Here is a 12106-nt window from a genome sequence, read left to right as displayed (position 1 = left end):
AAAATAGTCCAAGGACAGATTTTTGCCTTAATTTAAGGAAAAACTTGTCAATTAGCACTATCTAAAGAAATGAGTCTGGAGGAATGCCCTGCCTCCGGAAGTAGTGAGGTGTTCAAATGTAGATTGGACAGCCACTTGTCATTGGAGATGTTTTTTGTTGTTTTGTTTTTTAGTTTTTTAGTTATAGTCGATTTACATGTTCTGTCGATTTCTGCTGTACAGCAAAGTGACCTGGATATATATATACATCTTTTTTCACATTATTTCATCATGTTCCATCACAAGTGTGGTTAGTTACATTCCCATTGCTATATAGCAGAATCTCATTGCTTATCCACTCCAGATGCAATAGTTTGCATATACTAACCCCAAATTCCCAGTCCCTCCCACTCCTTCCCCTTCCCTCTTGACAACCCCAAGTCTGTTCTCCAAGTCCATGAGTTTTTTTCTTTCTGTAAGCAGGCTTGTCTGTGCTGTATATTAGATTCCAGATATAATTGATATCATATGCTATTTGTCTTTCTCCTCCTGACTTAGTATGAGCATCTCTAGTTCCATCCATGTTGCTGCAAATGCCATTATTTTGTTCTTTTTTATGGCTGAGTAGTATTCCATTGTGTATGCATACCACATCTTAATCCATTCATATGTCAATGGACATTTGGGTGGTTTCATATCTTGGCTATTGTGAATAGTGCTGCAGTGAACACAGGGGTGCATGTATCTTTTTCAGTGAATACTTTGTCTGGATATATGCCCAGGAGTGGGATTGCTGGATCATTTGGTAGTTCTGTATTTGGTTTTCTGAGGTATCTCCATACTGTTTTCCCTAGTGGTTGTACTAATTTACATTCCCACCAACAGTGTAAGAGGGTTCCCTTTTCTCCACACCACAGCATTTGTCATTTGTAGACTTACTAATGATGGCCATTCTGACAGGTGTGAGGTGGTACCTCAATGTAGTTTTGATTTGCATTTCTCTAATAATTAGTGATGTTGAGCATTTTTTCATGTGCCTGTTGGCCATCTATGTGTCTTCTTTGGAGAAGTGTCCTATTTAGGTCTTGGAGGTGTTCTATTTAAATAAGACATTTCATTCATTGGATAAGGGCTGGACCTCCAAGATCCCCTTTCTTTTTTTTTGTCTTCTTGCCATTTCTTGGGCCGCTCCCACGGCATATGGAGGTTCCAGGCTAGGGGTCTAATCGGAGCTGTAGCTGCCAGCCTACTCCAGAGCCACAGCAATGTGGGATCCGAGCCGCATCTGCAACCTACACCACAGCTCACGGCAACGCCGGATTGTTAACCCACTGAGCAAGGGCAGGGATCAAACCCGCAACCTCATGGTTCCTAGTCGGATTCGTTAACCACTGCGCCACGACAGGAACTCCTGAGATCCTCTTTCAACACAGAGAGTCAGTGACTTAAGTTCTGATCCCCACTTGCCAATAATTATTGTGTAGATTTGACACTGATGCAAATGCAAGCATCATTTTGTGTTGCCCATTCTTCTAATTACTTCATTAGCAATACCCTTTCCACCTCTGACAGTTGTAGCAGTTATCAAAGAAATTATTTATAGTTACTGTAACCCTAAAGGAACTAGATATTTTAGATTCATATTTAGATGTTATAGGTTCATAGGGCAGTAAGGGACCTTAAAGTCATACAGTCTAATCTTGTAGATTTGATTCCCTGAGAATATTGGGTCACTTTTTCAGCATGTCCTCTTTCAGAGAGCGCTATTTTATAAAGTTATTCTAAATTGATTGTATTTTTACTAAAGCTGGATCGTCTAGTATCAGAAGACTGGTGTAGGAAAGCTGGCATGTGGGAAGTACTCTCAAGAGGAAGCAAGAGAACAGGTGGCATAAGGCCTTTTGAAATTAGCTACCCACTTTCAAAGCCCTCGTAGGTTTGTTCTCTGACATTAACAGGTTAATACCATAGTGATAACTTTATTAGGCCTATTTAGTTTTTCTGTGCTTTCTTTATCTCAATGACTTTTCCTAAAAATAAGAGTAGGAGATGTTTTTTCTTTTTGCATATTCAGTTTTAGACACTGGCAGTTCCAGTGCTGGCCGTCATTGAGCAGGAATCTTGTCCTTAAAGTTCTATGACTTTATCATCTTTGTGTGCGGATCATTAGAAGTAAAACTCTCTTCTCCCCCCACTCCCCTTTTTGCTGTTTTTGTTAGAATTTGTGCTAGAATAGATTGTTTTAGGACCAAAGTTCAGACACACATGTTGATTCAAGGATCAAAGTCCAGCAAGTAAAAGGCTAGTCTACACTGTGGCAAATCAATGCAGCTTTATTTTTGTGTTGTATTTGACTAAGGGACATTCTGTATTAACAGGGCAAATTTGTATCCATTCTTATTTGACTAATGGTCATTATTGGAGAGGAATTATTTGCTAATGCAGTTACTTTGTGGCATATAATTTTATTGTTGCATAATACATGTTTCAATATTTGATAATTTTAAGGAATCTTTTTTTTTTTTAATTTTAGGACTACACCCACGACATATGGAAGTTCCCAGGCCAGGGATTAAATCCAAACCACACCTACAACCTATGCCACAACAACACCAGATCCTTTAACCCATTGTGCCAGGCCCCAGACCGAGGATTGAACCTGCACTTTCACAGCAACCTGAGCCACTGCAGTTGGATTCTTAATCCACTGCGCCATGGTGGGAACTCAGTATTTGATAATTTTTAGTTGACTAATATAGGGTGGTTCATTTGGAACATGTCTTGTTATATTTTAAAAATAGAAGTATCTTGGAGTTCCCTTCATGGCTCAGTGGTTAATGAATCTGACTAGGAACCATTAAGTTGTGGGTTCAATCCCTGGCCTCGCTCAGTGGGTTAAGGATCTGGCATTGCCTTGAGCTGTGGTGTAGGTCGCAGATGCGGCTTGGATCTGGCGTTGCTATGGCTCTGGCATAGGCCAGTGGCTACAGCTCTGATTAGACCCCTAGCCTGGGAACCTCCATATGCTGCAGGAGCGGCCCTAGAAAAGGCAAAAAGTCAAAAGAAAAAATAAAAAGAAGTATCTTTATTGTATTTACTGATCTTTAAAGGTAGTATGTAATTATTCTTTCAAACACACACACACAAAAAAAAATGGAAATGCTTAAAGAATAAAAGCATCCCAGGCCTACAGGTAATACCATCACTGTTAAGTTTGGTTTTTCCTTACAAACTTATTTATATACACACACATATACATATACATATATTAATAATACTTTGTATATTTGTATATAGATATAGATAATGTCTTAACTGCCAGTTAGATTATACTATGCTTGCATTCTGTAATCTTTTTTGGGAGGGGGTCGTTTTTTAGGGTCACACCCACAGTATGTGGAAGTTCCCTGGCTAGGGGTAAAATGAGAGCTGCAGCTCCTGGCCTACACCACAACCACAGCGACACCAGATCCAAGCTGCATCTGCGACGCACACCATAGCTCACAGCAACATGGATCCTTTAACCCACTGAGCAAGGCCAGGGATTGAACCCTCATCGTCATGGATACTAGTCAGATTCTTAACCTGCTGAGCCACAATAGGAACTCCCTGCTTTCTGTAACTTTTTAAAAATTTGATATGGCATGGATATTTTTCTGTGGTAATACATATAGATATGCTAAGGGTTTTTAATAGCTGTATAGTGTTTATTTAACCAATCTTAATCCCTAATTGGTAGGGATTTAGCTTGTTTTCTTTTGTTGTTATTGTTATAAAATGAACATCTTTATACATTTCTGAGATGCTCATCTATTTTAAGTACATAATTAAATTTCTAAAAGCATTGCTGATCAAAGCATATCTATATATTAAACTGATTTATATTGCCAGATTTTCCTCAAGAAAAAGGTATACAGAATTTTACTTCTAGCAGTGTATGAAAATGTCGTTTCTTCACAGAAATGAACTTCTTCTAAGTCATGTAATAAGCATTTTCTTTTTTAAAGTCTGACAAATATTTTTTCATAGTTTAACTGGCTGGTCCTATATTACTAATTCAGTTCTTGAGGTCTTGATCCTAATGTAAATATACTCTCCACAAAATCTTAACCTGTATGTCTTTTGTATGATCAGTAAAAAGGAGAAACTAGATTAAAGACAAGTATATTGTAGGACATAATTGTTTTAAAATATAGAGTTCATATTGGAATTGCTACTTTAACTCATTATAACTTAGAGAAGTTACCCATGAGACTTTAAATCTTTGGTCTTTCTGCTGAGGCTCTTTGGTATATCTCAGCTTATTTATTTATTTTTAAAAAGAATTTATTGGTCTGTAAAAGTGAATTAAATTTTCAGAGAGCTATAAAAATTAAAGCTAAACTGCAGTTAATTTAATTGCATTGGGTAGTTCAAAATGTGTTTTAAATGTAATATGCACATTTTCAAAAAATCTCTTTTAAATGAACAGTAAACTCTGATGAAGAAGAAAGTACTTCAGAATCTGAAGTTTGGAAGGGCCCACTACCAGAGACAGATGAAAAATCACAGTAAGTCCTGATATTAATAGATGATGCATACCTTCGGCATCATCTAGGAAGCTATGAACACAGCCTCTTTGATAACAGTTAATGAAAAACTTAGTGTCATGAATGTCTGTTTAAAGCCAGGGAACACTTAGCCTGATAAAATCAGTTTATTCTCAGTCATTGTTTGTGGCCATAAACAGCCAAGTCATCCAGCTCCCTCTTGGTGAGTAAATCTTTTCCTCAGCTCACCTTGACAGATGACCCCTAGTCTTTACTTAGGTTCTTTCAAAGAGGCACTGTTTACTAGCTTCCAGAGAAGCCTATCCATGATATTTTGATTATTGTAAACCTCTGCAGGGAAGCGCCTTGAAGATACATCTAGGTGTAAAAGCTCAATGCATGCCTTGTTCTCTGCTGTTGGTTGGAAGAACTGTCTGGATATAGGCTGGAACGTTAGCAGCTCTTGTTACTGGGATGTTCACCACTTGAACTTTATATGTTGAAAGAGGATAAAATAATACCTACAACATAGAGTTTATTGTGAAGATTTAATAAAGAATATAAAGTACCTCATATAGTACCTACCAATATAGTAAGTTCTTAATAAATGTTAGTCCTGTTTTGTTAGTCTCTGGGCATATTGGTTCAAAACTGTATGTATATTTAATACTCAGCAGCTCTATGAAGAAATGTAATCATTTTATAGATAAGGAAACTGAGCCCAGAAATGTTAAATAACTTGCTTACCCAGCTGATAACTGATAGAGCAAGAACTTAAACACTGTCTGATTTGAAAACCTGTACTATTTCCGTTGTATCACTCTGGCTTCTAGCAGTAATACTTACTTAGTATTTTATAATTTTTCATAATATTTTAACACAGTATTATTTAATACCTCCTTTCAGAGTTTTGTTCTTTGTTTTAGATATAATCTTCACTGCTACAAATACATATTTACTGTTCTCAGAGTAATAAAACCTTCAACCTAAGCAGATTTCCCCTATTCCTGGGAGTAAGACTTGTATTCTTCCTTAAAATAGCTTCTTTTTCATTCATTTTTTGATCAGACTCTAATTTGAAATGAGAATGAACAGAGTAAGCTATAAAGTCAACCAAAAATGTACTTAAAAATAAAATCGTAGGTAATAAATTCACTTAGGGAGAGGTGTTTAACATGTACGACATCTTAATCGGTCTGGGTATAGTTATTTTGGAAGTCAAAAATTATTTGATAGGAGTTCCCATGATGGCTCAGTGGTTAAAAAATGCAGCTAGCATCCATGAGAACCTGGGTTTGATCCCTGGCCTTGCTCAGTGGGTTAAAGATCCAGTGTTGCCATGAGCTGTGGCGTAGGTCGCAGATGCGGCTCAGATCCTGTGTTGCTGTGGCTGCGGTGTAGGCTGATGGCTACAGCTCCAATTGGACCTCTAGCCTGGGAACCTCCATATGCTGCAAGCACGGCCCTAAAGAGGCAAAAAGACCAAAAAAAAAAAAAATTATTTGGTAGCTGAATCATGAAATATATTGATATATAAAAGAATCAGCAAATATGTTAGATTAAAATGTTTTATTTTTATTAATCATATAATGTGTCGCCTTGTAATTTTTTCTATTGATTTTAATACACATACTTTTTTTTTTAAATAGGGAAGAAGAATTTGATGAGTATTTTCAAGATTTATTTCTGTGAGAAGGAAGAAAGATGCCTACATTTTAATGTGAAAGTATACTTTGAAATACTTCACAAAAGTTTTGTCTGCAAATTGGAATTTGAGTGGTTTGTCTTTGGAAATAAAAATCCAGCTATTCTCAGCATGTCAGATGCTTCGAAAGTTTTTCAGTTCTATTAGAGACACTTTTCCCTGTCCCTTATATATCTTTTCAGCTGCTTCTGTAGCTCCTAGAGAATGGACCTAGTACACTGTACTGAGATCCATTGTTCCTAGATTTTGTAGATTTTTTTTCCCCCACTGATTCACACTTACCTTCCCTTGCCTCAGTTTATATTATTATGATTATTGGGATTCACAAAATTGTAAAGTAGATAAGGTATGTCTTCAAACTCTTCTTTGATACACTGGCACCCCTCTTTTGAGTACCCATTTTGTCATCAGCTGCCTTTTTTTTTTTCTTACATTTCTCTTGCTTCTTTCTCACTTCTATCACTTAAGGGAGTTCATTATAATCAAATTTTAGTCCTTAGTGTATGAGTGATTCATTATAAAATAAATTAATACCACAGGGGGCCAAATGAGGTCCCAGTAGTCTAAAACAAGATGTATTTATGAAAATTGACTTAACACAGATGATGCAATAACATAGTTTAATTTAATAGGACTGTGTGCAGAGAGTTTGTCTCAGATACAGCCAGGCAGATATGGATACACTTACATGCAGAGACACAATATAAAATATAACTTCTTAATTTGGGGTCCCTATAGGCAGGAGTCAGTGCATGTGCTTCAGGAGATCTAAGCACCCCTAGCTAGAATCTGTGTGTAAATATTTGTGGTTATGTATGTTTTGGAGAAAATCCATAGTTTTCATCAGATTTTCAAAAGGACTTATTGATTTTTTTCCAAAAGGTCAAACCTGTCTTTTGTAAAGACCAAAGAGATGACTAGAGAAGAAGATGCATGATTTGGTGCATAAGAAAGGACCTGTAGAAAATGATCATAGCATTCCAGTTATTATGAAGATATGCTGTTTTAAATGACATTTAAACATGGAATGATTGGCATTAAACTGCAAAAGAGGTAATTTTAGTGTCTTATTTTTAAATGGTATGAGAGACTTTCCTTTTATTAAACAGTTGTTATTCATTAATTAAATATTTATCAGGCTTCTGTTATGTGTGAGACAGTGAGCTGGACATTGCTACAAAGGAACTATATAGGAAATAATTATGTACTCATTTCTAAACCATCAGAAAATAGTAAATCAGTGTTGGTTTATTAACCAACAAATAAGTAGACACAGCATGTATGTTGTGTCTTTTTCAGCTCACTATTAGGGAGTAAAAAAGAATCTTGGTTTCTGAGGAAGAAGTATTGAAATATCCAGCAACAAAACTGATATTAGTGATATAATTGATGAAGCTAAAACATCTTTATAGTAAAAATATAGTTTAGTGGTCATCAGAAAATAAAATCCTTGGAGTTCCCATTGTGGCACAGTGAGTTAGTGATCTGGCTTGTCTCTGTAACATTGCCAGTTTGATCCCCTGCTCTGCACAGTGGGTTAAGGACCCACCATTGCTGCAGCTGTGGTGTAGGTATCAGCTGTGGCTCAGATTTGATTCCTGGCCTGGGACCTTCCATGTGCGGCTGAAAAGGGGCAGGGGGACAAAAAAGAAAATCCTTGCAAAATTTGGAGTTTCCTGGTGGTTCCACATGCTAAGGATCATTGTGGCTGCTGAGGCATGGGTTTGATCCCTGGCCTGAGAACTTCCACATGCTGCAGGCATGGATTATGCCAAGAATGTTCCTTTAAATTAAATATTCATCACAGGTAATATGATCTTTTACAATGCTATTGTTGATTTTAGTAAAATTACAGAATTAAAGAATGATTAGGGGAGTTCCTGTCATGGCGCAGTGGAAACGAATCTGACTAGGAACCATGAGGTTGTGGGTTCGATCCCTGGCCTTGCTCAGTGGATTAAGGATCTGGCATTGACGTGAGCTGTGGTGTAGGTTGCAAGTGTGGCTCACATCTGGTGTTGCAGTGGCTGTGGCGTAGACCCCTATTAGACCTCTAGCCTGGGAACCTCCATATGCCACAGGTGCAGCCCTAGAAAGACAAAAAGACAAAAAAAAAGACTAGGAAGAGTATTTAAAGACCTCTTTAGAATAGATTGATATATTTGGTATTGCAGATATCATTTATGGACATCAAGTTCATTTATAAATTTAGATCATTGTATATAATCAGTTTTTAATCCATTCATACACAGTGGCAGATCATGGAAGTCTTTGTTTTTTGTCTTTGGCTTTTTTAGGGCCACATTTATGGTATATGGAGGTTCCCAGGCTAGGGGTCAAATTGGAGCTGTTGCTGCCCACCTACTCCAGAGCCACAGCAACGCCAGATCCAAGCCGTGTTTGCGACCTACACCACAGGTCATGGCAACACCAGATCCTTAACCCACTGAGAGAGGCCAGGGATCCAACCTGAAAGCTCATGGTTCCTGGTTGGGTCTGTTTCCGCTGCACCATGACAGGAACTCCTAGAAGTCATATTTTAAAGGAATCTTTGAAAAGGCCTCAACATGTGTTTAGAGATTAATTCTCCAACAACCCTATCTCAAACTTGGCTATAGTGTAGTCAGTGGTGTTCAGCAAACCATTGGTTTGGGATGTGAAGTTATGCTTTCTTACACCTACTTTTAAGCGAAGTTCTTATTTTTGCAGACCTTCAGTGGTGGCTCATCTCTGAGTGGTGGCCCCTTTATTTGTTTTTTAGTGAATGAGGGGCAGTCATTGTGCTGACTGTTATTTTTGGATCCAAATTATATAAGGCTAAAGGAAGAGAGTTACACAGTTTCTAAAATAATTGTAGAAGTAGAGGTTCAAAATTATTTAGGCAATGGAAATGAGATGTTCCTGTATCACCCAAGGTGATGACTTACATAGACAGGAGTCATTTGGGTGTATATATTACCTTCCAGGCATTCTTTGTTTATATCTGTTTGTTATGGTATTTATTCAAAATATTATTCATTCATGTTTGAGTGCCTTGTGCCAGGCACTACTCTTAAGTGTGAGCGTAGAGCTGTGAACAAAACAGACAAATATAGATGAAAATCTTTCCTATCATGGACCTTACATTTTGATTTCAGAAGAACAATCTTATGATTCTAAGAAGCTAACTTGTGAAAATATAACAAGTGGTGATTTATTTCTCAGCTGCCATCTTCTGTATCACAGACATTTTAGGTTCATAGATTGTCAGGTTAACTCATTATAATTTAGATATATTTTACAAGGAAATCTATCGTGTAATTAATATTCACTCTGTTTTATAATTTGGCCGGTCATTATAGGTAAGAAATCTTAAATTTCTCTGGTGTACAGACATGTACCATGTAGTTAAGTAGTTGATTGCCTTTAGTTTCTCTAAGTCAAACACAGAATGCCTGGTTGATAGCTCTAGTAATCACTTTTTTAAAGTAACCTCTGTTGCAGTCCTTCTAAACCACTTTTGATAGTAAAATTCTTGCATAATCATACATGCTTCTTAATAATGCATAGTCTTTATTAGCTGATTTAACTTGTATTAGGATTATCCAGCTAATGTCTTATAAGTTGATAATTCTTTTAGTGAGAAAAATATATTTAGTTACACATTAAATAATTGATTTTAGACTTAGTAAAGGATGGCATAGGACAGTGACATACTTTTAAGCTGCTAAAAGCTATGTGTGGGCTTTACTATTCCATTCTCAAGGGTAAAAAGTAGAGGAAAGTGATAAGCATTTCAGATGGAATAACATTTAACATCCTTTTTCCTTGTTTCTTATATGGTATTTACATACATTATAAATTCTATATTGTATTTACTCATATTAAGACATGTTGATGTAGTTCCCCTTGTGGCTCAGAGGAAACAAACCAGCTAATATCAATGAGAATGCGGGTTTGATCCCTGGCCTCACTCAGTGGGTTAACAAGTGTTGCTGTGAGTTGCAGTGTAGGTTGCTGACGTGGCTTGGATCCCGTGTTGCTATGGCTGTGGTGTAGGCTGGCAGCAGTAGCTCTCATTTGACCCCTAGCCTGGGAACTTCCGTATGCCGAAGGTGTGGTCCTAAAAAGCAAAAAAAAAAAAAAAAATGTTGATGAGAGATTTTTAGTTCAGGAAGGGATTCGAGGTATGAATCATGATTATTAATGTTCTGGGTCAAATTGTGCCCCAGTTGAAATACTTACATTGAATTCCTGACCCCAATACATCAGAATGTGGCTGTATTGGAGATGGGGCATTTAAAGAGGTATATATAGTTAAGGTAAAATGAGGTCAATCCAATATGACTGGTATCCTTAAAAGATCAAGACACTGACACACCAGGGGAAATTATGTGAAGACACGAAGAGAAGATGGCCATTGGCACACCAAGGAGAGCAGTCTCACAGGAAACGAACCTTGGACTTCTAGTCTCCAGAATTGTGAGAAAATAAATTTCTGTTATTTAACCCACCTAGTCTGGGGTGTTTTGTTATAGTAGCCCTAGTAAATGAATACAATTAATAAGAACTTTAAGAAAAAAAGAATTGGTGACTAGTTTCAGGATTATATTATTTTTAATTTAAAACAAATTGGCACCGGAAATGCACTTATTTTTGTCTTATTTTGCACTTTTGTTGAACTTTATTTTACCCTCAGGGCTTTCAGGCTAGCAATATATTTTCTGATGATAAGACACAGGGTAGCTTTTCTGAAGATTCTCTTACTGTTACTTGATGGTTTGCTGAATGAAATTTGCTTAAGTTCTTTTGAATGTTTTCTTTCTTTCTTTAAATGTAGAAACAATATTTGAAATTTAGACCAGTTGTCTATTACAGCATTAGACATGTTTTGGACTTTTTGTCGTCACCACCACCTCCTGCATCTTCTGCAGCTAGGAAAAGGAAAAAAAAGCAGTGTTATTAGGAACGAGTGGCTATATAGTGGTTTTGTTCTAATCTTCCAATATTAGTATGACTTTATAGCCTAATTAATACTTTTAACCTATAGCAAGTACTAATGAGAATACAGTTTGACCATTTAAAAGCTTGAATTCATATTCAGAATTGAATTAAAAAATAAAATCTAATAAATGATTAGCCAATTAATGTCTCAATTTCTCAAAGAGAACTACTGGACTATGCAATCTGGGAATCTGAGTTGTTGCTTTGTTCCAGGCACAAAGCTTGTTGCCTGGAGATAAAATAATATTCATAGTTCACAGAGACTTTGCAATGTGGTAGGAAAAAAATTCATAAGTAATATTTATGCAAATAAAGTATAGAAGATCCATATTCAGTATACTGAATACTAAAAAAAAAAGTCAGGAGCCACTTAAAAGAGCTTACTAGCCTGTTCCTCATAAAATTGAGATAAAGATTATTCAGTGTAATTGTACTAAAGAAATACCTTTTCTTTTCAGTTGCTCAGTAAGATGACCATTTTTGTTATCTTTTTGAGTTGCTAATCAGGGACTTGCCAGTGTTCCCTGGAGGTCAAACCCTTAGCAAGGCCCTCAGGCAACACACTCTCTGGGAGAGCTGTCTACATTCCCAGCTCCATCTGGTGCTTTGCCCTCCTTGCTCTCTTGACTCCAGCTACACCAATTTTTAAGTTCTTCAATGCACTGAGCTTATTTCCACTTCAAGGCCTTTGTGCATAGTCCATGCTTACCCTTCCTTTCCAACTCCCCCTCCTTTCTTTCCTTAGGGAAAGCTTACAGTCTTCAGAGTTTAGCATAAACATCCTTCAGGAAACCCTTCCTTGAGGCACCAGGTACACACCTCATGCTTCTTCTGATAGTTAGATAAACTATTTTTGGTGTAACGTCTGGCTCCCCAACCAGATGGTAAACTCTGTGAAGTAAGGACCCCT

The 12106-nt window shown here is 37.0% G+C and overlaps 2 protein-coding genes across 4 annotated transcripts in view; one reads left to right on the top strand and one right to left on the bottom strand.

Moving 5' to 3' along the window:
* Positions 1-6330, top strand: part of LOC125116129 (protein FRA10AC1) — a 43837-nt gene extending 37507 nt beyond the window's left edge. For 2 of the 3 annotated variants that reach the window (XR_007132255.1, XR_007132254.1), the window contains exons 13-14: positions 4451-4529; positions 4866-5787. Coding sequence is in view for 1 of the 3 variants with exons in the window: in XM_047761098.1 (XP_047617054.1) it covers positions 4451-4529; positions 6158-6200 (122 nt within the window). In the remaining 2 variants the exon portion in view is untranslated. Of the gene's footprint in view, positions 1-4450; positions 4530-4865; positions 5788-6157 lie in introns of those variants that run through there. The other variant, XM_047761098.1, reaches the window with a different exon arrangement.
* A 4460-nt stretch (positions 6331-10790) lies between these two features.
* PDE6C (phosphodiesterase 6C) overlaps positions 10791-12106 on the bottom strand; it is a 71872-nt gene continuing 70556 nt past the window's right edge. The window contains exon 22 of the mRNA XM_047761097.1: positions 10791-11126. Within this exon, the coding sequence (XP_047617053.1) occupies positions 11065-11126 (62 nt within the window). The 3' untranslated portion in view covers positions 10791-11064. The remainder of the gene's footprint in view (positions 11127-12106) is intronic.

Source organism: Phacochoerus africanus, chromosome 15 (assembly GCF_016906955.1).
Source record: "Phacochoerus africanus isolate WHEZ1 chromosome 15, ROS_Pafr_v1, whole genome shotgun sequence".
In the NCBI taxonomy this organism is placed as follows: Eukaryota; Metazoa; Chordata; class Mammalia; order Artiodactyla; family Suidae; genus Phacochoerus; species Phacochoerus africanus.
Note: the sequence above shows the minus strand (reverse complement) of the source record. Positions and strands in the feature narration are given on the sequence as shown.